Source organism: Aethalodelphis obliquidens, unplaced genomic scaffold (genome assembly GCF_003676395.1).
Source record: "Aethalodelphis obliquidens isolate GAN/ISIS:26980383/991018 unplaced genomic scaffold, ASM367639v1 scaffold1, whole genome shotgun sequence".
NCBI classification, from domain to species: Eukaryota; Metazoa; Chordata; class Mammalia; order Artiodactyla; family Delphinidae; genus Aethalodelphis; species Aethalodelphis obliquidens.
The window spans coordinates 83,088,109-83,112,547 of record NW_020837945.1 but is presented as its reverse complement, the minus strand read 5'-3'; the positions used below and the strand labels follow the sequence as shown (position 1 = coordinate 83,112,547).

At 48.3% G+C, this 24,439-nt stretch overlaps 1 protein-coding gene across 1 annotated transcript; it reads right to left on the bottom strand.

Annotated features, from left to right (window-relative positions):
* Nucleotides 1-6,614: 6,614 nt before the first annotated feature.
* LOC113628561 (cytochrome P450 2J2-like) lies at nucleotides 6,615-15,839 on the bottom strand. The gene is made up of 9 exons (XM_027122361.1): nucleotides 15,626-15,839; nucleotides 14,794-14,943; nucleotides 13,936-14,096; nucleotides 13,275-13,448; nucleotides 12,708-12,863; nucleotides 11,745-11,870; nucleotides 11,087-11,091; nucleotides 6,952-7,170; nucleotides 6,615-6,831 (listed from the first exon to the last, which is right to left on the bottom strand). The coding sequence occupies exons 1-9, from the start codon at nucleotides 15,837-15,839 to the stop codon at nucleotides 6,615-6,617; spliced, it is 1,422 nt and encodes a 473-aa protein (XP_026978162.1).
* Nucleotides 15,840-24,439: the final 8,600 nt, after the last annotated feature.

The window sequence follows — 24,439 nt, the reverse complement described above, 5'->3', positions numbered from 1 at the left end:
TGAGGCCACGATCACCCTGATACCAAAACCAGATAAAGATACTACAAAAAAAGAAAATTACAGACCAATATCACTCATGAATATAGATGCAAAAATCCTCAACAAAATACTAGCAAACAGAATCCAACAACACATTAAAAGGATCATACACCATGATCAAGTGGGATTTATCCCAGGGATGCAAGGATTCTTCAATGTATGCAAATCAGTCAATGTGATACACCATAGTAACAAATTGAAGAAGAAAAACCATATGATCATCTCAATAGATGCAGAGAAAGCTTTTGACAAAATTCAATACCCATTTATGATAAAAACTCTCCAGAAAATGGGCACAAAGGGAAGCTACCTCAGCGTAATAAAGGCCATATACGACAAACCCACAGCAAACATCATTCTCAATGGTGAAAAACTGAAAGCATTTCCTCTAAGATCAGGAACAAGACAAGGATGTCCACTCTCACCACTGTTATTCAACATAGTTTTGGAAGTCCTAGCCACGGAATCAGAGAAGAAAAAGAAATAAAAGGAATACATATCAGAAGAGAAGAAGTAAAGCTGTCACTGTTTGCAGATGAGAATCCTAAAGTTGCCACCAGAAAACTACTAGAGCTAATCAATGAATTTGGTAAAGTTGCAGGATACAAAATTAATGCACAGAAATCTCTTGCATTCCTATACACTAATGATGAAAAATCTGAAAGAGAAATCCATTTACCACTGCAACAAAAAGAATAAAATACCTAGGAATAAACCTACCTAGGGAGACAAAAGACCTGTATACAGAAAACTATAAGGCACTGATGAAAGAAATTAAAGATGATACAAACAGATGGAGAGATATACCATGTTCTTGGATTGGAAGAATCAACATTGTGAAAATGACTCTACTACCCAAAGCAATCTACAGATTCAATGCAATCCCTATCAAATTACCGATGGCATTTTTTACAGAACTAGAACAAAAAATCTTAAAATTTGTATGGAGACACAAAAGACCCCGAATAGCCAAAGCAGTCTGGAGGGAAAAAAACAGAGCTGGAGGAATCAGGCCCCTTGACTTCAGACTATACTACAAAGCTACAGTAATCAAGACAATATGGTACTGGCACAAAAACAGAAATATAGATCAATGGAACAGGATAGAAAGCCCAGAGATAAACCCATGCACCTATGGTCAACTAATCTATGACAAAGGTGGCAAGAATATACAATGGAGAAAAGACAGCCTTTTCAATAAGTGGTGCTGGGAAAACTGGAAAACTACATGTAAAAGAATGAAATTAGAACACTCCCTAACACCATACACAAAAACAAACTCAAAATGGCTCAGAGACCTAAATGTAAGATTGGACACTATAAAAATCTCAGAGGAAAGCATAGGAAGAACACTCTTTGACATAAATCACAGCAAGATCTTTTTTGATCCACCTCCTAGAGTAATGGAAATAAAACCAAAAATAAACAAATGGGACCTAATGACACTTAAAAGCTTTTGCACAGCAAAGGAAACTACAAACAAGATGAAAAGACAACCCTCAGAATGGGAGAAAATATTTGCAAACGAATCAATGGACAAAGGATTAATCTCCAAAATATATAAACAGCTCTTGCAGGTCAATATTAAAAAAAACAAACAACCCAATCTAAAAATGGGCAGAAGACCTAAATAGACATTTCTCCAAAGAAGACACACAGATGGCCAAGAAGCACATGAAAAGCTGCTCAACATCACTAATTATTAGAGAAATGCAAATCAAAACTACAATGAAGTATCACCTCACACCAGTTAGAATGGGCATCATCAGAAAATCTACAAACAAATGCTGGAGAGGGTGTTGAGAAAAGGGAAGCCTCTTGCACTGTTGGTGGGAATGTAAATTGATACAGCCAATATGGAGAACAGATGGAGGTTCCTTAAAAAACTAAAAATAGAACTACCATATGACCCAGCAATCCCACTACTGGGCATATACCCAGAGAAAATCATAATTCAAAAAGACACATGCACCCCAATGTTCATTGCAGCACTATTTACAATAGCCAGGTCATGGAAGCAACCTAAATGCCCATTGACAGGCAAATGGGTAAAGAAGACGTGGTACATATATACAATGGAATGCTACTCAGCTATAAAATTGAACGAAGTTGGGTCATTTGTAGAGACATGGATGGATTTAGAGACTGTCATACAGAGTGAAGTAAGTCAGAAAGAGAAAAACAAATATCGTATATTAACACATATATGTGGAACCTAGAAAAATGGTAAAGATGAACTGGTTTGCAGGGCAGAAATAGAGACACAGATGTAGAGAACAAACGTATGGACACCAAGGGGGGAAAGTGGCGGGGGGTGGTGGTGGTGGTGTGATGAGTTGGGCGATTGGGATTGACATGTATACGCTGAAGTGTATAAAATTGATGACTAATAAAACCTGTTTAAAAAAGTAAATTAATTAAATTTAAAAATTTAAAAAAAAAAAAAAAAAGCTATTGGAGCAGTTTACTAGGTGTAATAACAGGAGACTTTTCTTTTCTACCCACTACAACCTCTGGACTCTTGGGCTTATGAGATATATCACAACACTGTCCTCTGATTCAAAGCTTGTACTGCATCCTGTAAGATAGAAGCCCATTTAAAAAAACAAAAACAACAACAAAATAAACATATAGCAGCTATCATCGTGAGCTATTAGAAACTGAAGTGGAAGCCCATCCACAGGGGAAGGGCGCCTCTCATCATCATTTTCATTTTAGGGCCATAAATGAAGATGTAGTGCTTATGTGTGTGTGTGCATGGGGGAAAGAGATCTCCATCAACATCAGCTGAGCACTTATCATGTACCAGGCTCTATGCTGAACATTGGCATTCACACAGTCCTAAGGGAGAACTCCTATTATCATTCCATTTGACAGATGAGGAAATAGAGGCACACAAGAGTTTTATTGATAGCAAAACTGATATTTCAACCCGGGTCGAAGCCCATGTGAAAGAAAGCTTCCTGGAAAAGTTGGCCTTTGAAAGGAATAACATGCAGGGGGACAGGCAGGCTCAAAGACAGGAGGCTGGATGGGGGTGGGGGTGGGTGTTAGAGGGTGCTGCAAGCTTGAGATAGTGGCTCCAATGCATGTTTTTCACACCACAAAGCAATTCTGACATGATCTACCTGGAGATTCCACAGGTTATGGGCTAAGTCCCGCAGGACTGCTCCCATTCCCCAATTGTGATGTCAGTCACAAATTCAGGGTATCACCCGTGCCTCTGACCAACAGGCTATAGGCACTCCTGTTGCTTGGGAAATTCCAAGGGTTTGAGGAGCTTTGTGCCAGGAACAAGGGACAGAGACCAGATGCATTTCTTATTATACCACAGGGGCTCTAACAGGGAGAGAATTGACAGAGGATTAGGAGAGTGAGGCAAGAAGTAGTTGCATCAGGGCCCACTTTATTTTCTCCACACTAGAGCCTGCCTGGGTCACCAGAGGCTGCCAGCCCTGGGAGGGGATCACCCAGGCAAGAGAACCCTAGACTTTCTGCTGCTTTCTGGGACCCTGCTTGCCCAGAGGGCCCCACTCTGGACTCCCCAGGCCCTGGGTATGGTTCCACACAGAAAATGAGGTGTCTGTGAGAAAGCTTCAAGATTTCTAAAAGCCTATAAGAGAATATTACTCAGCCATAAAAACGAATGAAATATTGCCATTTGCAGCAACATGGATGGACCTAGAGATTATCATACTAAGCGAAGTCAGATAAAGACAAATATATGATATCACTAACATGTGGAATCTAAAAAAATGATACAAATGAACTTATTTACAAAATGGAAATAGACTCACAGATATAGAAAACAAACTCATGGTTACCAAAGGGGAAAGGGGGAGGAAGGGATAAATTAGGAGTTTGGGATTAACATATATACACAACTATATATAAAGTAGATAAACAACAAGGACCTACTGTATAGCACAGGGAACTATATTCAATATCTTGTGAGAACCTATAATGTGATAACCTTTTTACAAGAGAATCTAAAAAAGAATATATGTATATATATATACACACACACATATATAACTGAATCATTTTGCTGTACACCTGAAACATTGTATGTCAACGATACTTCAATTTAAAAAAAGAAGAAAAAAAAAGCCTAGAAGAACCGTACATTTGCTTGCAAAAAGGCCAGAGGCTAACTAATACAAGTTTCCTCATTTCTGGCTGGAATTTTCCCAGCTCAGTGTAGCAGTTGTGGATGAAAAAATTAATAGTCGATCTAAGAAAGAAATGGAAAATTTTACTGGAACCAACCTGAGGATTCTAACCTGGGAGACAGTCTTTCAGAAAGCTCTAAGGACTGTTCCACCCATTAGAGGTCAAAGCACAGTTATGTACATTTTGAGACAAATATACATCAAATGACGCATTATTGACAATTTACACAATCCAGATCTGTACGTATAAAGCGAATAGTGGGTCATGTGTCATCATGGCCCCTTACGAGATTAAGAAGGAAGGTTATCTCCTAAGGAGGTCTGGTTAATGCAGATGCACGACACACACTTAAGGGGAGGGAGGAGGCCCAAACCGGCAAAGAAAACTTTTGTTTAAATTTGTTCTTGTCTTGCCATAAAATATGAATTTTATTTCATCACAGTGATGACTGATGTCCTACTAATTAGAACTGTTGGTTCATTCTGTCCACTGAAAAAACACACAACTTAAGAGCGGGAGCAGTGAGTTTCAGTTTTATTCAGGGACTGTACTGAGGACTGTAGCTCGGGAGACAGCCTCTCAGAGAGCCCTGAGGAACTGCTCCAAAGAGGGAGGGGAGGGGCCAGTATGTATATGAATTTTTTGGTGGAAAATACATGTAGTTAAGCATTAAAAAGGTTACTGCTAATCACAAAGTTAATGATTTTAGTGCTTATCTATCTATGCATAGGAAAATGCAAGAATCTGGGGGTCATTGAAATTCTTCCTGAGGTAAGCATCTTAACTATCAAGGGGCCTTTATACCCAAAATACAGAAGCTTCAACCTGTTTTTTCCATCCTGAATTCCCCTCAGAGTGCATTGTCATGGGTGACTACACTACCACTGGTAAGTGGGTTGCAACTTAACCCTTTGTATAAGGGGATGATGAGTGACACCCTTTGTTTGTTTGTTTGTTTTAATTTTTATTGGAGTATAGTTGATTTACAATGTTGTGTTAGTTTCAGGTGTATAGGAAAGCGAATCAGTTATACATACACATATATCTTTTTTTTTAAGATTCTTTTCCCATATAGGCCATTACAAAGTACTGAGTAGAGTTCCCTGTGCTATACAGCAGGTTCTTATTAGTTATCTATTTTATATATAGTACTGTGTATATGTCAATCCCAATCTCCCAATTTATCCCTTCCCCTGCCCTTATCCCCTGGTAACCATAAGTTTGTTTTCTACATCTGTGCTTTGTTCTAGTTGTTTACAATTCATAGGTACATCTTTTAAATAAATCAAAGGAGAAAGGTAAGACATTTCTTTCTTAGAAGTCAGATTTACTGAGATATGATTTATACACAATAACATTCACCTTTTTAAGTAACAGTTCAATGATTTTTGACAAACACATACAGGTGTGTAACCATCACCACAATCAAGACACAGAACATTTCCATCATCCCAGAAAGTTCCCTTGTGTCCCTTTATAGTCAACCCAGAACCCTACTCCTAGACCTTGCCACCAGTTATGTTTTATGTCCTATAGTTTTGTCTTTTCAAATATCACAGAAAATGGAATTCAGATAGTATGGTTTGTTGTGAACATATAGTTTCATCTTTTTTAGTTAAATACCAGGAGTGAGACAGCTGGGTTGTATGGTATAATGTTAATTGTACCAGGAATTCCCAAACTGTTTTCCAGTGTGGTTGTACCATTTTACATTCCCATCAGCACTGTGTGAGAATTCCAGTACTTGGGCTCAGGGCTTTGTTTTCAGCAATTCAAATAGGTGTGTAGTGGTATCTCATTTTGATTTGAATTTTCTTAATACAAGTTATTCTTTTTTAATAAGCAAGACTTGTCTGGAGACACGGTGTTTCAAACCTTGGGGCATCCTAATTTGCTGGCTTTGCCTGATACAGAGAGTCGGGAAGATCTTTCCCTGTCCCGTGTTGGCAGGGACCTGCACTTCTCGCATCCAGTCAGTAGAGGGCAGGAGAGGACAGAAAATAAGCCTCCCAGTTTTGGACTATCAGGGGCCAGCATGGATAATACTTGGATGCACTACTGTATTTATAGTTTTTCTCAAATGCCTCTCCCTCTGAACCTCTTTAGCTGCCACCTTGTGAGGCTTGAGTCCCCAGATTAATCTTGTGAAGTGATTCAAGGCCAAACCTCTTAACCAACCTTGTAAAATCCTAAGAACTGAATTACCCAAACTGAGCCACCTTTGTAGAGTCCTTAATACGTCTACTCTCCAACGTCACTCACCAGAGCCTGTGTTAGGGGGAACCACAGGCAGCTGAGTTGGTGAACCTCTGTCCTTCTTCAACTTTTCAGGAGCCGAAAGAGACTAAGGAAGGTCTTTGTGGGGGACAAGTCTCCAGACCGCCCCCGCGCCCTGGCATTGGCTACACGCCCTCCTCTCCAGGACCTGGGTTGGGGCAGTTCAGATGGGGCACGGCACAGATCTTCTGGGGCCGGGGCTGCCGAGTGCCCCCAAAGACGTACTCCCGCCTGAGCCCTGGGCTCCCCTCTGGCAGTTGGAACCAAAAGGTCCTGAGGAGGGTGGCAAACATCAGGAAGAGCTCCATCCAAGCCAGCTGGTCCCCTAGGCACACCGATGCCCTGTGTGAAGGAAAGGTCAGAGGGTGGCAGCTGTCCCTGTGCCTGTCCTGTCACACCCACCACCCATGACCCAGTGCTGTGTCCAGTACCTGCAGAGAATGGCAGGAAGGCCTCACTGACCAGGAAGTTTCCATCCTTGTCCAGGAAGTGGCCAGGGTTGAATTGTTGGGGGTCTCCCAACACTCAGGGTCATAGAGCACAGAGGCCAGGTTGGACAAGATGATGGTGCCCTCCAGAGAGGAGCTGGTATGGCTCAGGGAGCTCAGCTGGCCCAGCACCCAGCCCTGATGCTGGGCTGATATGAGCTCAGAGAACACTCGGTGTGCAGAGGAGAGTTGCCTGGGACCAGGGGGCCTCAAAGAGATTCAGCAGACAGGCCTTCACATCAGTGAAGTTGTTGGGCATTATGCTCTCCCGGCTAAGGGGCACCCACCTCCATCCTAAAGACTCCTGGCCCAGGCTAGAGACTCAGCTTCTGCCTCCTAGGAAGAGGGCCAGTGGCTATTGGGCATGAACGGAGGGGACCAAGTTCTGCACAGGGCAATGAATACTGGTGGTGTGTGTGTGTGTGTGTGTGTGTGTGAAAGAGAGAGAGAGAGAGGAGAAATGGAATGGCAGACAAACAAAGTGAAAGAAAGACTGAGTAACAAGGCAGATACAAGAAGAGACAGAAAACTTCAATCCTTAGGATTAGGGAGAGGAGAGAGTGACCTCTAACCCTAACCTAACCCGAGCCCTCACTCTACCTCAAAGAAGTGAGTAACTGGAAAGAGAATCAGACTGAACAGATGGGAGAAGAAAGGAGCCAAATGCTCCTGTTGGTGACTTCAGCTCCTTATCACGTGGGCCCTGGGCTGACCAGGAAGCCAAAGTGGAACCAGGATGGGGTTGGCTATGGACCCGGGACCTGGGAGGTGCAGCTCCAGGTGCTCTGAGGAAGGCCTCATAGCCTGTGGCTCATTAACCAACACCAGAGAATTAAACTGGTCACCCCTGTGGGGACTAGAGAACTAACTGGCCACGAGATTCTCAGTTTTGACAAAGGCATCTTGAAATTAAAAACTCAGCAGTTTGAAGCCTGCACACCAAAGAGAAGCCGGTGAAGAATGCAGAAGTTCAGACAATGTAAATACTTTCAGAAGGCACTTTTCTTTTTTCTTCTTCTTCTTCTTTTTTTTTTTTGTTTTTTAGTTGCTCTACTGAAGCCTTAAGGGAGGGGCCTGACCTTAGCCATCCAGACTGACAGGCACCCAGACCTCTTTACTCCGTGGCTTTAATCAGAGGGATTGGGAAGCACGTGTTCTCGCTGCTGCCTGAGTGAGCTGTTTGTTTCTTAGTTATAGTCCTGGGAATTTCCCTCCATTTTCACTACCAGGGATGAAGTAACCTCTGCATTACAACAGTTCTTAATAATCACCTTCAGATGCAGAGGCTCCTGGCAAGATGCTCTTTTCCCTCCAGAATTATTTCTATCCTGTTCTGGGTAATGTTCTGGACTCCTTGCAAAGTGATTAACTTATATTAATTTGTGGGACAGGCTCAGACCATAGCCTACCCAGCACACAACATGGGCAACCCTCCTTCTCCTACAAATTATAGAGCCATCTGCCTGCTGGATACCTCCTGGGGATTCTATCCCAACTTCTTCCCAGTAAATGGCAGCTTGGAGCTTACAACCAAATAGAATGTCTGAAGAGAGACAGGCTTGAAGCGCCACCTCTGTATTAGGGACCATTGCTGTTGTCGCTGTCACTCGACTGAACCGTTTAGGAATATCTGTAACATTTACTGATCTACTGTCAAGCTTTGATTCTACTTTCAGGAGACATCTCTCGCCCAAGTTGGAAAAGCTCAGTATTGATTCCAGGCTGTTAATGGCTCCCTGGAGCTCTTATCACAGAACACCTCCTAGAATCAAATTGGCAGGAATGGGCTATTAATAAGGAAATTTCTAATCCCAAACGACATGAAGCAGAGCTGAACCTTAGTTCCCTCCTTTTTAACTTGACCTTGGAACAACTCTTGGACAACCAGGGCCTGGGGGCTTCTACCAGGATAACAGCAAAATGAGTTGATGACATGGTCCTATCCTCACAATTAAGGAGACATTTGTCTAACCTCTGAACTTGATGGCCAAATACTGTCAAGGACTGTTCAGTATTAGCCAATCTGGCAGACCAATAGACAATGCAAAACACCTCCTTCCAACATGCTGATTCACTTAACTTCCTAAAGAGGCATTTCTAGAGCAATATGAACGGCAGGGAGTATGGTAGAGCAAAATATTTGGAATCAGAGGGACATGAATTCGAAACTCAGTTAAGTACCTTACTAACTGTGTGTTTGCGGCAGTTACTTGAGCTCTCTTAAGCTATCTGTTAAAAAAAAAAAAGATTAACAGTAGCAACAGCATCTAAAGGACAGGGTTATTATGAAGAAAAAAATGCATGGAGTCAGGAATCTCAAGTCTGATCAAATTAATAAGAATTTAATAATCACATCCTGGCAGGGCCCTTCCTGTCAAGTCTTCCCTGAACCATGGTTGTAAAAGTTGAACAAAGATTCTCATGATGGAAAAAATTGGGCCCCCATACCTTCTATCCCCATTGTTTTCACGGTGTACCACCTTGTACCATTGAGGCTTCCTCCAGGGACAGGCTGGAGCATCAGTGCTGAGCCAAAGTCCCTTTCTGAGGAAAGTCTTAACACAGCGCACCTCTGTGCATAGGGCACCAAGATGAGTGACTCTGTTTCATCTTCATTAAAATGGCAACCTTGCCACCTACACACCTGTGCTACATTTCCTTTAAAATGACACCCCACTCCCAAAATGATTCATGATGCCTGGCATTCACTCCCCGTACAACCATCTCCCCTTGACGGTGGGCTGGCTCTAGTGACTCACTTCTAGCAAATAGAATATGGCAAAAGTGATGGGATACCACATCTGAGATTAGGATACAAAAAGACTGTAGCTTCTGTCTTCTCACTTGCTCTCTCTAGTGAAGGTCAGCCGCTATGTTTTGAGCTGCCCTATGTAGAGGCCCAATGTTAAGGAACTGAGGGTGGCCTCCAGCCAACAGCCCAGGAGAAACTGAATCCTGAAGAAAGCAATGCAAGTGCTCTGACAGTGGAACCTCCCCATGGAGCCTTCAGATAAGACTGCAGCCCCAGCCAACAACTTCATCATAACATCATGAGAGACCTTGAATCAGAGGCATCCAGCTAAGCTGCACCTACATCCCTGACCCACAGAAACCCAGATCCCCAGCCCACAGAAGTGCTGTTTTTGTAAGTTGCTAAGTTTGGGGGTAATTTATTACATAGCAAGAGAGATAGACAACTGATTCAATAAATATCTCTTATCTAGGATCTGCATGACAGTCAGTCATTGTGAGGACTGAGTGCTGTAGTGGACTCAAAGCCCTTAGCACACAGTAAGGCTTGGAAAAGAGCAGGAATTATGATGTTATGATCCAGTTCATGTCAGAAACCTGCACAGAAACCTGTTTCAAGCTGAATCACCAGAGAGCTACAAACCTGAAATCTATTTTTTAACTCCATGCAGAAATGTGTTCATGTTAAACTTTCATCGTTTAAAATGGGTTGAAGAGGGCTTCCCTGGTGGCGCAGGGGTTGGGAGTCCGCCTGCCGATGCAGGGGATGCGGGTTCGTGCCCTGGTCCGGGAAGATCCCACATGCCGTAGGGCAGCTGGGCCCGTGAGCCATGGCCGCTGAGCCTGCGCATCCGGAGCCTGTGCTCCACAACGGGAGAGGCCACAGCGGGGAGAGGCCCGGGTACCGCAAAAAAAAAAAAAAAAAAAAAAAAAAGGGTTGAAGATAAGAAGAAGCTACCATATGAAAGAATATTTCTGTGTCTTTAAACTCCTACTGAAGGCACCACCCAATACATCGTCCACGGGCCCTCAAAAAGGTATTCTGATTGATGATCTTCATAATAACTTCTTGAAGGGTGATAAGCCAGTTTTCCTGATTCAGGCATGCCTCCTTTTATGACATAATGCGAGTCATACCTAATCGGGATTTCCTTTTTTGACTTGATCCAGGGAAGCTCAGACTCAAGTTTTATGTACATATACAGTGGCTGTTCTTGACCTAAACAGTTTGATTTAACTTTATTCCTCTATCTCTCCTTATTCAGTACTTGTTCTCTTAACCTAGTTATAAAATGAAAGAAATGAGAAAGGCGTTTCTACTAGAAATCAGTTCTAAGGATATAACACAAAATGCAGACCAAGCCTAAGGCACATAAATGGCAAATAGGCTAAAAGTTCACCAATAAGGGTTAAGAATTAGAAAACATCCATCTGGTGGAACATTATGCAGCCATTTAGAGTGACGTGGAACAGTGGTTTTCAAAATGTGGTCCCGGGGCCCAACACATCCACACCACTTGGGAACCTGTCAGAAAGGCAGATTCTCAGGCCTCACCCCCAATATTCTGGGAATGGCTCCCAGCAACATACATTTTAGCAAGCCCTGCATGTGATTCTGGTGTACCTAGAAGTTTGGGAACCAGTAATGTAGAAGAATCAGAATGATATGTTAAGTGAAATGAAGGATTCAGAGTTATACATTCAGCATAATCACAGCTACGTAAAATATATGTGGACAAAAAAGACTGGAAAGAGGTGCATTAAAATGTCTGCAGGGGTTACTTCTGAACAACACAGAACATTTAAAAATATCCCTAATTGAGTGTATTCTTTCGCAATCATAACTCTCCATCCGGAATGCCATGGATAGAGATGAAGGGATGGATGGATGCATGATTGACTGAGTTGGCAGACAGGCAGAAGCTGTAGCAGGTGGCTGTGCTGGGCAGGCAGCCCAGCGAAGGGTGCTTTCTGCAGGCACTGGATCGAGCATGAGGTCACACTGGGGCCACCTACCTTGGGCACGGGGTGGCCGTGCACATGGGTGGAGGTCACGCACTGGCGCACGGCATCTGTGGTCACGACGCGGCTGAGGCGCTGCACCTCACGGACGGTGCGGGTGTAGGGCAGTAGCTCGCGGTCCTAGTAGCGGATGGCCTGGGAGGTGCCCAGCACTGCATCCAGTTCCCGCTGCACCCTCTCTGCAGGCGGCTCTGCGTGGGTCCCGGGAAGGGCTGCAGCCCGACCTCCCCACCACGCCCTACCGTCCTCGTCCCCACCCAGAGACAGTCGCCAAGGTTCATCGCCCCTAGGTTGCCCTACCCCACTCAGCCACCCCTGGTCCCAACAGTGGCAGTCCCTCTCTGAGGCAGAGCTTGTGAACAAGATTTTGCAGGACTTGCTCCTCCGAGGGGAACTTGAGGGAAGGGCTAGGACCCAGATTTCAGCACCCACTGTGTGCCAAGTGTTCTATATACAAAGAGTCCTATGGGGTAGGAACTGTTGTCTCCACTTTACAGACAAGAAAACTGAGGCTGTGACAGGACCGGTACTTTTCTGAAGGCCACAAAACTAGTGGAACCAGGATCTGAACTCAGGTCATGGCCAGTTTGTCCCTGAGAGAACTCTAGCCGCCTTTCTTTCCTTTGTGATCTTGGTGGACATTGACACAGGGCCTGGCACTTAGTAGGTGCTGGATCATTACTGAATGGGTGAAATAATGTTGCCTCATTTCACACTGTTCCTAAGTGGTTGAATTACTTACCCAGGATCACTCAGTCAGTAGCAGGGTGGGACTAGAAGTCCCCACCCCCCAGCCCCTCCATCTGATTCAAAGCCATGAACACCTCCTACACCACAGCAGTGAGAGCAGGACCCACCCCTGGGGCCACAGACCAAAGACAGTGATGGGGACAGGTTCCTTCAGCCCAGAAGCCCACAGCAGGGGTAATGGGCATGGGGCAGTCAGCAGGGTGTAACCATGGCCCCCTTACCCCGGATGGCTCCATGCTGGACCACGTAGATGAGTGCCCAGCACAGGGTAGTGGCCGTGGTGTCGGTGCCTCCCAGAAACAGGTCGACCACTACCTGGATCAGGTTTTCTTCATTGAATGTAGAGACAGGGTCGTCCGTGGCCTGGTGGGTGGGGGATGAGTGGTGGGGAGAGCAGCTCTGAGTCTGAAGCTCTCCTCTCACAGAGCCCTGGCATCTCCCTGACTGAGGCCTGGCCTGTCCCTAAACTTGTGGGACCAGAACTCCTCTGGGGTCAGAAGGGCCTGAGTCCCAGGACTGCACTGACTTTTGAGGGGAAAACTGCCCTGACATCAGCCAGGTCCCCTGCTTCCCACCCTACCCATGTCTGCAGGAGCCAGCGCCGGCCTGGGTAAAGATAGGGAGGGAAAAACCCAAACGGCTGCTGCTTCAGCGTGTTCTGAAAAACTGAGGTCAGGATGAGGAACTGAGGCCGTGGCCTTGAAATGAGATGCAGCCGGGAAGGCAGCCCCCTCCGTCCCTCCCTCCCTCCGTCTGCAGCTGTTTCAGGCCCACCTTAGTGATCTGGGCCAGGTAGCAGCTGATGAACTCCTTGGGGGCCTCAGGTGTCCTGAGTTTGTGTCTGCTGATCTCCCGGCAGATATAGCTTCGCACAGCCTTCTGGTACCTAAACATCTCCTGGTGGGGGCCTGGGAGGCGGTGGAAGGCCCAGGGGAACCGATCATACAGCTGTGGGGGAAGAGGCCTGCCCAGGGGCTGCTCAGGTGCTGACCCTGAGCCAGGGCAGCTCAGAATGGTGCTGGGGGCACCAAAGTGGTCTGGAACCTCTGACATGGGCATCCCAGGACCGCTCGTCATCTGGAAACTCTCCACACTCCCAAAGTAATCTAGACAGTAATGAAGGCAGTAGTAGCAGAGACTGGACCCAGGGCTCAGCTAGGATGTTGCAGGCCCAGACAGCTGTATTTAAGGGGGTTTAACCTGTCTCTTACTCCCTGCCCACACTTCCATGCTCAACCACAATAAAGGAACTTTGATGCTGTGAATCGTCATTTTGCTGAGCAGAGGCTGCCTGAGGAACCCAGAATCAGGCCCCATGGCCTTCCTCCTGCCTACCTGACACCCTCCCTGCTATGCCCTGGCTGAGGCCCCTGCCTACCCTGGGCCCCCAGCTGTCCAATGGTCGGCACACCTGCCTCCCCGAGGGCCAGCTTACCCTGCACCAAATGGTGCTGACAAAGGCCAGGCCAAAGTCGATGGCTTGAATCAGTTCCTGGAAGAAGGGATCCTCCAAGAGGAAGCGGCAGCCAAACACGAGGGTCCCAATGACTCTGGCCGTGGACGTGACAATGTGTACCCGAGGGTCGAAGGGTCTACCTGAGAACAGAGAGGCAGGGCTCAGGGCGAGGAGGCAAAAAGAGCACTGCCCTGAGTGTTCATCCAGTCTGTATAAGGTCACTCATTGCATCACTCATTCATTCCCAGTCTTCAGTCATTCACTCAGCAAATGCTTACGGAGCAACTTCTATGAGCCAGGCTTGGTGACAGGCGCTGGGTTTGCAGGGAGAGGTGTGGGAGACAGACCCATTTAAACACACTAGAACGTGGGGCAGGTATGTCCCAGCTGGGAACAAAGGATGCAGGGACCAGCTGTGCCTGGGATTTGGGGAGGGCTTCTTAGGCAGGTGATGTCAGCCAGGTCTGAAAGGAGCAGTGGTTTCTCACAGGGAGGAAAGGGGAGTGGATTAGGACATTCCAGAGGGGGAACAGCATGTGCAAAGGGTCTGTGGTATAAAAGGCTCAAGATGTTGAGGGAGGACATTTCCCCATCTGTAGAGAAGGGCTTCAGGCTTCTCAATGGACTGGACGTTCCTGGGCCTCTGTCTGCCCACTTGCCCACCTTACAGAAACTCCTGATTTATTGATGTAGCACAAATCCCCTACTGGACCCGCAAAGGGTCCACCCCTTTACACACACACACACACACACACACCCGAGGGCTCAGCCTCCTTGCAGGAGTGTGCTTGTTTGTTGTGGAGGGATTAGGGTGGTCTTGCCCCAGCCGCTCCTTACCCTGCTCCTGGTGGAAGCCCTCTGCCAGCTCTGCCGCCTCTCCCTGCAACTGCAGCTCCAGTGCCAGCTTGCCTAGGCCTAGCTCCCGAAGCGTTGCCAGGCAGAAGCGTCTCTGCTGCCTCCACGTGTGCCCATTGCTGCAGATGACCCCTGGGCCCAGGTTGGGGGACAGTCAGCAGCCCATCCCAGCCTCCCAGGCCAGGGCCACCTGGCTCTCACTCAGGCAGGGAGAGCAGACCCCTGGGCAGCCTTCCCAATCAGCTCGCGGCTGGTGTTCTGACCGAGGGGCATTTGGCGGTCATGTGGTCCGTGGGCCTGGTACCATCAAGGTGAGCTCAGCTATGCCCTCCTCCCAAGCTGCCAATCTGATTTTGCCTTTAAGAGTCCCTACAAGAAATGGAGGAGGAGATAAAGAAGGGAAGGGAGGACGGAGCCTGGAGGGGAGGAGGCGGGGGGAAGGGCATTTGCTGAGCCAGGCGCTGTCCTGGGCACTCTTGGCTGTAGGGCTCACTTAATCTCCCCCACATCCCGAGGAGGCGAGAGCAGCCACTATCCCCATCTAACAGATGGGCACACTGAGGGACGGAGAGGGAGGCTGCCTCGCCCGGTCACACAGCTGGCAGGGGCACAGCGGAGACTTGACTCAGGTCTTTTTGACCCTCCAGAGCTGGTTCCTTCCCATGCTGCCCCCTCCCCTCGCACAGCGGTGTTTGAGGAGACCCGAGTCCTCCTGGCAGATTCCTCCCTGTTAACAGTTCTGGGTCACCCCAGGGGACTCCTGGGTGCAGTCACCATCCAGCCACCCCGTTCCCAGCAGAGAGGGTAGCCTTGCCTCTTTCTCCAAACACGTCCCGGAAGAGCGGGGTGAGGGGCCGGCCTGAGAACTGCTCCGAGTTGGAGACCAGGGCTTCCTTCACCACCCAGAAGCCACTCAGCACCACCACGGGCGTCGGGCCCACCCACGTGGTGAACACGTTGCCGTGAGCCTGGGCCAGATGCGGAGAGACAGGGTCCCAGGGCTGCAGAGAAAGCTCAGCTGGCCCCATTCCCGGGAACCTTCCTCTTGGCATGAATCTCCACCTTCTCGCACCCAACACTTACCTCGGGTGCACCTTCTCAGAGCACCCGCCACCCCATTCGTCAGACAAGCCAAACCCTGGGTTCCCACAGCCAGCACTAGTGCCAGCTGGGGTCACATCACAGGCTCCCTGAGCACCTAGAATAGTCAGGGCCCAGCACTTACACATACGGCGTCTGGTTTGGACCCCAAGGATCCTGGGAGGTGGGTATGCTCTACCCATTTTACAGATAATAGTCAATTATAACTATACTTTCTTCAGGGCTCAGTGTCCAGTGTGGCCTTTACATATATTACTTGAGTGCACTTTCAGTATAAGTGTGCGAGGTAGGTATCATAATCTCTAGTTTATGAAAATGGAGGCCAGGGAATTCCCTGGCGGTCCAGTGGTTAGGACTTGACACTCTCACTGCCAGGGGCGTGGGTTCAATCCCTGGTCGGGGAATGAAGATCCCGTAGGCTTCACGGTGTGGCCAAAAAAAGAAAAAGAAAAACAAAGAAAGAAAATGGAGGCCAAAAAAGAAAGCAAAAGACCAGGGGTCATACCCAGGTGTCCCGACTCTCAGTGCAGTGCTTTTCCTACTACATGAGGAGCCTGGGGATCGTGGTCATCTAGAATCTTCAACCAGAATTTTATAAAATACTTAGTCAACATTGATGACAGCTGAGCATTGTCATGGGGAGGGGAATTGTCTCCTCCAGTTCTCAGCAATAAGTCGGCTCTGGCCCGGATTTCAGACCCCCCACTCAGGGCAACAAAACCCTCCCACTGGTGGGATCCACCCACCCTAGAAGGGGGCTTGGTGTAGCAGTGCTACCTGAGTGTGCCCTCGGGGGTCCCATTCTCCCCAGTTCCCATCTCAAGTGGTTTTTCAGAAAATTCCTTCCAGCCACAAACAGTGCTCTCCTGGAGCAGAGTCCTGTTAAAGAGTGTTCTCCACCTCATTACATTGGCAGTGGAGCTCTGCCGCAGAAACCTCTTGGGTGACCTCTGTGCAAAGTTTTTTTTTTTTTTTTTTAAATATTTATTTACTTATTTATTTGGTTGCTCCAGGTCTCAGTTGTGGCATGTGAACTCTTAGTTGCCGCATGTGGGATCTAGTTCCCTGACCAGGGATTGAACCCACGCCCCCTGCATTGGGAGCGTGGAGCCTTAGCCACTGGACCGCCAGGGACGTCCCTGTGCAAAGTTTTTACATTCAATGTTTGCAATCCCCCAACAACCCTGCATTTGACAGATGAGAAAACTGAGGCTTGAGGTCATAGAGCAAGTGAGTGGCAGGTGCAGGATTCACCTCCCCAGGCGTGTCTGAGCCCAGTTCCTTGCTTCTAGTGTCCCTGGGCTGAGGGGGAGGGTCCATGTGCCCCCCTCTCCGGAGGGCCTCCAACTCAGGACGGATTCCCTACCTGGAGAAGTGTCTCTGGGTGCAGCTGAAAGCTTAGTTGCCATAGGTTTCCAAGGATGGGGAAGGGGAAAGGACCAGGAGGAACGGGGCTCCTTTCCCAGTAGATGGTGCCAAGTTTCAAGAGCAGGAAGGAGACAGCCAGCAAAGCCAGCCCGCTGAGCAGGGAGAACATCTTGGGCCTGCACGTCCCTCACCCCTTTGCCTCCAGCCCTGGGCTGCCAGTGCGCTCCAGCCTTCTCTTTAGCTCTGTCCGGCCACCCTCCTCTCCAGCGCCTTCTGACCTCCGCTGTTATCCCAGCACAATCAGGCAGTGTCACGTTGGGAGGCAATCCCAGGAGTCTTCTCACAATGGAGTAAATCCACTTGGTCACGCTAGTCACACCCAGGCCTGGCTACTCAGCAGGGCCACAGGGCCCCGGCCTGGGACAGGTTGGGACAGCTTCATTCCCAGAGCAGCCTCACCTCTGGCCCATGGAGCTCAACCCCAGTCAAGGTCCTCTCGGCCTCTTCCTGCGAGTCTCAGCCGACCGCCTGGGTCAGCTCGGCGAGGGACGGGGCAGCCACTGGCAGCGGCGGTGTCTCCCCTTGGGATATGCTATTCTGGCTCAGCATGATGCAGACTGCGCTCATCTTTCCTGCTCCCCTCTGCCCAGGTGCTAAACAGTGTCTCTGGAGGCCTCTCCAGCCTCCCAGTCACCCCCACCCCTGCTCCAGCCTCTGGTCAGCTTGAACTCTTCACCTGCCCGGGATCCCCGTGTTTGTCAGTTGTCACTTTCTGTAGCCTTTGCTTTTATCTCAGCTGACCTGGAGCCAGATTGCTGAGTCGAAATCCTAGTTCTCCCCTTACTAGGTGAGGACCTTGGGTAAGTTATTCAGCCTCCCCCTGCCTTGGTTTTCTCATTTGTACAATGGTGATGATAATTTTAGGCACTGCCTCAGAGAGTTGTTGTACCAGGTGTGGCGGGAGATAAATGGTTCACTCAAGTTGAGTAAATTGAAGATAGTTTAAGAGAGATTTACAAAGGTGTGTGGGCAGGAGGTAGTGGAACCACAAGGCACGGTGCAGTGCTCCAGGGTAGCCACGCGGGGGGAGTCCTGCCCACTCAAGGCTGAGAAGGAGAGGGGCATCGATTAACCCGTGTGGAGTTTCAGTTCAGATAGATGGAAAAGCTCTGGAGATGGATGAGGGTGATGGCTACACGACAAAGTGAACGCACTTAATGCCACTCAACTGTACACTTAAAAATGATTAAAATGTGGGAAATTCCCTGGCGGTCCAGTGGTTAGGACTCCTTGCTTGCACTGCAGGGGGCCCAGGTTGGATCCCTGGTCGGGGAACTAAGATCCTGCGAGCTGCACGGTGTGGCCAAAAAAAAAAAAAAAAAAAAGATTAAAACGGTAAGCTTTATACTGTGTATATTTTACCACAATTTTTAAAAAAGCCAAGGGACAGAGACATCAGTAGAGGAGCCTGGAGCCCTTAGTTTGGTGGAGACCCACCAGTGACTCTTGGTGGATCACTGACAAGAACTCTGGCCTTCAGTAGTGAGATGCAGCTGGTTTATGGCAATCCTGCAGAAAATAAATACCCCATCCTCACTCTGCTCTACCCTCTGATGTCTGTAATGTAATGTGCCTCCCATTGGTCAAATCCAATTAGAAGCTGGAGGGCAAGAAATCCTGTAGAAAATGTAAAATGGTGCAGCTGCTTTGGAAACCCTCTAGCAGTTCCTCAAATGGTTAATCATAGAATTAGCACATGACCCAGCGGTTCCACTCCTAGGTGTATACCCAAGAGAAATGAAAATATATGTTCACACCACAATGTGTACACAAGTGTTCATAGCAGCATCATCCATAACGGCCAAAAATGATGAATGGTCCATCAACTGAGGAATAGTTCTCAGACTTCACTCTGCATGTGGAAACCCTGCACTAATCTCTCCATCCACACAGTCAGTCCTTCCCCATCTCTATGCCTTTGCTCATGTAGTTCCCTCTGCCTGGAGGCCCTTCCCCCAAGTCTCCTCCTCTAGAAGTTCCATCTATCTTCAAGGCCTCTCTCACCTGGATGTGATGACAAGGATGCTCCCCTCACAGGGCTGTTGGGAGGATGAGCTGAGACAATGTGAGATGCAAGTGCTTGTGGATAATGTACACACTGGTACAAATACTGTTACTGCTGCAATTTCCACAAAACTGCTGGCTTCCGCTTTTTATAAGTTGCCTTCCCCTCTTCAACATGTCATGTTCCTTCTTCCTCAAATTGTTGCTTAAGAGCCTACACTTCTCGAAATGCTTCTCTAGCCAACCTCGCCGGTCTCTATCCACTACCTCCAAACACCCCAACCCTCTCCCACAGTGGTCCTTGCCTTGGCTCTGTTAACTACATGGGTGTCCACTCCATCTCTTCCACAATATGACAAGGTCCTAAGGGCCTTTCTTTGGGTTTCTCCAACAGTGTCACCCGATTGCTCAGAGTCCCAAGGTGCCATTAGGTAACGTGGACTTACTAACAGAAGGACCTGGTGGCCCCCCAGGCCAGTCCCACTGCTCACTTTCCTCTGTGTGAGCACACCAGTGTCCACTGCATGAGAGCTCCTGCATGGTGGTCCTTCCACACACGTCTAGACATTTGCTTTACCCCCTTCTCTCCCCCACTGCAGTGTGGGGACCTTGGAATATCTCACATATAACCTAGTGCACCGTTGCAGCCTTTGAGTTAACTCAGATGGTTTTGGTGGTTTGGGCACATGGGGATGGTGTTCTGGGGACGGCTGGGGTGGGTGGTGCTGGCAGGCATGAGGGTTTTAGTAGAGGCTTTTGCACAAATGCAGGGAATTGGGCAGTGGCTGTGACGGTGACTCTGGTTTGGGAGATTGTCGTAGGATAGAAAGATGGGTCGGTCCTCTGTCTTGTGACCCACGGACCACATTTCATTCGGGTCCAGCTACATTCTGGGTGTCTTGGCTAGGTAGGAATGTTTCTCAGAGCCTCCTCAAAATCAGATATAGCATTGGAAGCCTTTTCTTTAAGACACAGAAATTTATTCCCCTAATGGGAGACTTGCCTGGTCAACATTTCTAAGTGTGTTGAACTTTGACAAACTTCCTCCCCTCCTTCTGGCTCCTGAGGGTGGGATGTGGCTCCTGGAGGAGAGACACACACAGCACACAGGGCCAGACCGCAATCCGATTCTGGGGATGGCAGGTCCAGGACCTGGAACGGAGGCTCCAGGACACTAACCCCCTCCTCATTGCTTGGCCAAGGCCCTCAGTGTTACACTGTGAGGTGTGGGCTCCCCAACAAGATGGTGGAGGTAGGCCACACGGTTCCCACTTAGAGGGAAGTCCCCATGCAGTGTCTGATCCTGGGGTAGCCCACCCTCAAGTCATACCTTCAGAGATGGTCCCCTTATGATTCCAGCCACCATCACCATCCAGGCCATGGGGCTCCCTGTTTCCTGTTTAGAATTCTAAGCCAAGGGCAGACAAAGCTCAGACCCCCATCTCTTATTCCTCTAGGAGCGACTCAAATCAACTAAAGATGTCTTGGCTGAGAATCTGCCCTGTGTGAGGTATCTGCCCATCGAATTCCTAAACCAGTGCTTTCTATGACACTGTGATGGATGTTACTATAAGCAGGTAAGGTAGGGGATCCCCGGAGAAAGAAAACCAAGCAAGCCTGGCTTTCTGGACATAAAAGAAGCCATTTTGGGCCTAAGTCATTTTGTGATCTATGCCTGGCCACAATGCTGGCCCTTGATCGTTAAAAACTAACGACCCTAAGGGAACAAAAGAATGCAGAAACAAACAACTGTTATCAGGCAAGAGAAGTAAAAATAGCAAAGGTAATATGGGCTGTCAAGACTCCCGGTTCTGTTACCACGGTAAACATTAGCCTGAAGGGTTCAACCACCAGATCAACTGGAACCTAAGGGATGATGATGTTGACCTTTTCTGACCCTCGTGACTTCAATCAACTAAAGCTTGGACTCTGTAGACCGCCCAGGCCCCTTTATGAATATACATCTACACTTAGCTTAAAACGCCCCAGTTTTGCTGTTTGGGGAGAAACTGCTTTGGGAAAGATCCCAGTGTTCTCCTTACCTGCTGCGAGTAGTAAATCCTTCTCCTCTCCTGCTCTTTGGCTTGGGTGCATCTTTTGGCTCGACACCCACCGGGAGGCGAACCCAGTTTCTGCGTACCATTATTGCTTCTGTCTTACAGATGAAGAAAGCAAGGGTGAACTGATTTGCTCAAGAAAGTGGTAGGGCTACAATTCTAACCCAGGTCTTCTGTCTCCAAGTTCAGTTTTCTCTTTCCACAGCTGCCTTCTCAGCTGGGACAAGCCAACATACTCAAAAGGGAGTTTACTAAAGGCCAAGAGAAAAACAAATGTGAGAAACCCTGAGCCAGTCATGCTTCCAGAGATCCTGATGCGGCTGTAGAGGCCTCCTTCACAGGGCCCAGGCTGCTCCCAGGTCTGGCTTTGCACCCTGTCTGATGCTGCACCCAGGAGCCCCTTCTTCAGAACTGAGATGCCTTTTCCACTCCTCCTTTCTCTCCTCTCCCCCATCCGGGGGGACCCCCTTCTGTGGCCCCTGGAGAAACAGTGGCTATGGACAGCATATCACAGCCTCAACCAAGGGGCCTGGGCCCCAGGCAGAAGGTATTCTCCAAAATAGACTGCTCCCTGCAATGTGATGGATTCCAGATAAAAGGCTGCTTCCTCCCACCTCTAGATCTCCCCAAACCTGGGCCTAATCCATGCTCACTTCCACTCCACACCCGCTCCAGCAAGGTTTGGGCTAGCTGTAGCCCCACCCCTACCTCTCCCTCCACTCTGAAGGGGAGGAGACAAAAATAAGGAGGTACGGAGACCACTAGAGATAAAAGAAATAAGAAGAGGTGAGGAAGGAGAGGTCCCTCAAGTTATCTCCGTACACGTGAACGAAGAGAGGGACTTGTACTTCCTACATTTGTGTTGAATTTGCACAATGCGCCTTATGCCTCCTGGGAGTGAGTGGGAAAAAATACAGGTGGCCTCCGGACAGCTAGATGAAGTCCCCAAAGAACTGGAGCTATTTCTGGGGAAGATCGGGAGACCCACAGGTCCCTAACTGAAGGAGGGTCAGACTCAGAGACCATAATACCCAGGCAACCGGGACAACGGCCGGCCCTAAAGGACATGTCATGCTTTGCACATTATAACATTAATTGTGCCTCTTTCATTCTCCAAAGTATCCCAGTTTGACCACTCCCCATGAACACCCTACAGCCTCCGACTCCGAAAGTCTCCAGGCTTTACAGGCAGGGAAATGATGATGTGATGTCTCACTGTAATGAGATCTCGGCATTGAGAATTCTGCTGAGCGTTCCAGTTCCCACAGGGAGTGGCTTGCTTTCAACCTCAATTTGAGAGGGGGAGTGGGGCCACAAAAGACACTCCCATGCGCCACTGCTGTGCCCCAGGAGTAGGATCCCAGGGCTCGGGAGGAGGCTTGGTGTCTGAAGAGCGCGGCAGAGGGTAGCCAACACCCTCCCCATGTACACGGGCACACCCACTCCCAACACCTCCTGCCTTCACGGAGCTCCGGAGTAGTTGAATTAGTCATCAAACCAGAACGATGTTTTCATTATACTCAGCCTATTCCTCTTATGCAAACAAGATTTATGGAAGTTTTTTGTTAAAAATATTAACTATATTTTAAACAGTCAAAAGGAAAGACCCAAAATCTTACGGAGGACACTGGAAATAGACGGAGACAAATGTACTTACAGTGCCTGAGCTTAAGAATAAGAGTGGAGACACCATGTGTTCCAGAATCCCCCCTGAGAAGGAGAGAATTTTCCCAGCAGCAAATTCTGAAAGGGATTTACTGTGCGGACTATTATCTAGTAGACAAAGTTGTCAACAGAGATTTTCTGGAAGACGAGCAGCAGCTTTCCTCATGGGTCCATTTCTGAGAGTGACTCTAGTACTGACCAAGGACAAAGAATTGAAACCAGAGGAGTGACGGTCTCTCTGTAAGTACAAAATGGCTCGCCTAGTGTGGCGTGATTTACAGGGAGAATCCAATCATACCTAGGAGTGGGTAGTATCACGTTTCTTAGTCAAACACTGTTTTGCTTATCTAACTATGAATGCCAGCGGTGGTATCACATGGTGGGTGGCCAGGACCGAGCACCTACAATCTTGACCAGCTGCCAGGCTCCCAAAGGAAACATCCACCAAGGACGCTCTAGGCAAAAACCCTTCCACTGATTACTTCAAGGCTCTGCCCTCTGTGAGGCAGCTTGGTGGGTTAGTCTGGACAGTCTGGTGCAGAGGGCTCCTGGGGCTGATCTCAGAGAGGCCCCTTTTTGGCCTTTTAGCACCAGCCCCGGGCTCACATCCTTATATTAGACCTTCAGACCTTTCCACACTCAAGGTGAGAACGCATGACCCCAAGGTAAAGAACACCGCCGACAGGAGCAAAGGGTGTCTGTACAACCCAGGCCAGAACCGGTCCAGGCACCTCCCCAGTTATGAGAGAGCCTGGCTGCTCTCAGCATGCTGGCTGCATAGAACAAGAGCAGAGAATCGTGGAGGAGGAAGGAGGGAGAGAAAAAGAGACAGCTACAGAGGGTACATTGTTTCAGTCTCTCTTTTTTTTCAGCCGCGAGCTCCATGTGTCTGTTTTTGGTCTCCAGCGGCCAGCAGAGTGCCCAGCACTTAATGGGTGCTCCATAAATATTTTTTGGGGAAAGGAAAAAGTCCAGAGGAAGCTAGAGTCCAGGTATTGGGAAGCTGGGAGGGAAGAGATAGTTGGGTCAATAACATGGGAAGGAGAAGTGAGAGCTTGGAGGGAAGGCCTCTCTCATAGGCCCATGGGGATGAGGTAGGGGAGGACCCCAAGTGGGCCTGTTGACACATTTTCTGTCATCAGTGGACAGAATGGTCCCAGGACCACAGCCCACTAGATTCTTTGTCAAGGACACAGAAGGTTGGTCAGGACAGTGTCCCTCAGCCCCTAGAACCGTTCTGGGCAAGGTGAGTGTCTTGGCCCCAGCAACCGTGTGCCCACACTCCTCCCTGGTTGGCACTGGGCCAGTCCTGGGTGGGTGATGGGGCTCCTCTTCAGGAAGGCGGTTGTACCATAGCTGTGGGAGAGCAATTC

Excerpts from the sequence above, each read along its gene's own strand:
- LOC113628561 (XM_027122361.1), bottom strand. The coding sequence starts at position 15,839 with ATGGGGCCAGCTGAGCTTTCTCTGCAGCCCTGGGACCCTGTCTCTCCG. Across the intron at positions 14,097-14,793 it reads GGGCTTCCACCAGGAGCAGG|GTAGACCCTTCGACCCTCGG; the intron begins GTAAGGAGCGGC and ends CTCTGTTCTCAG. Across the intron at positions 12,864-13,274 it reads ACCTGGCCCAGATCACTAAG|GCCACGGACGACCCTGTCTC; the intron begins GTGGGCCTGAAA and ends CCCACCCACCAG.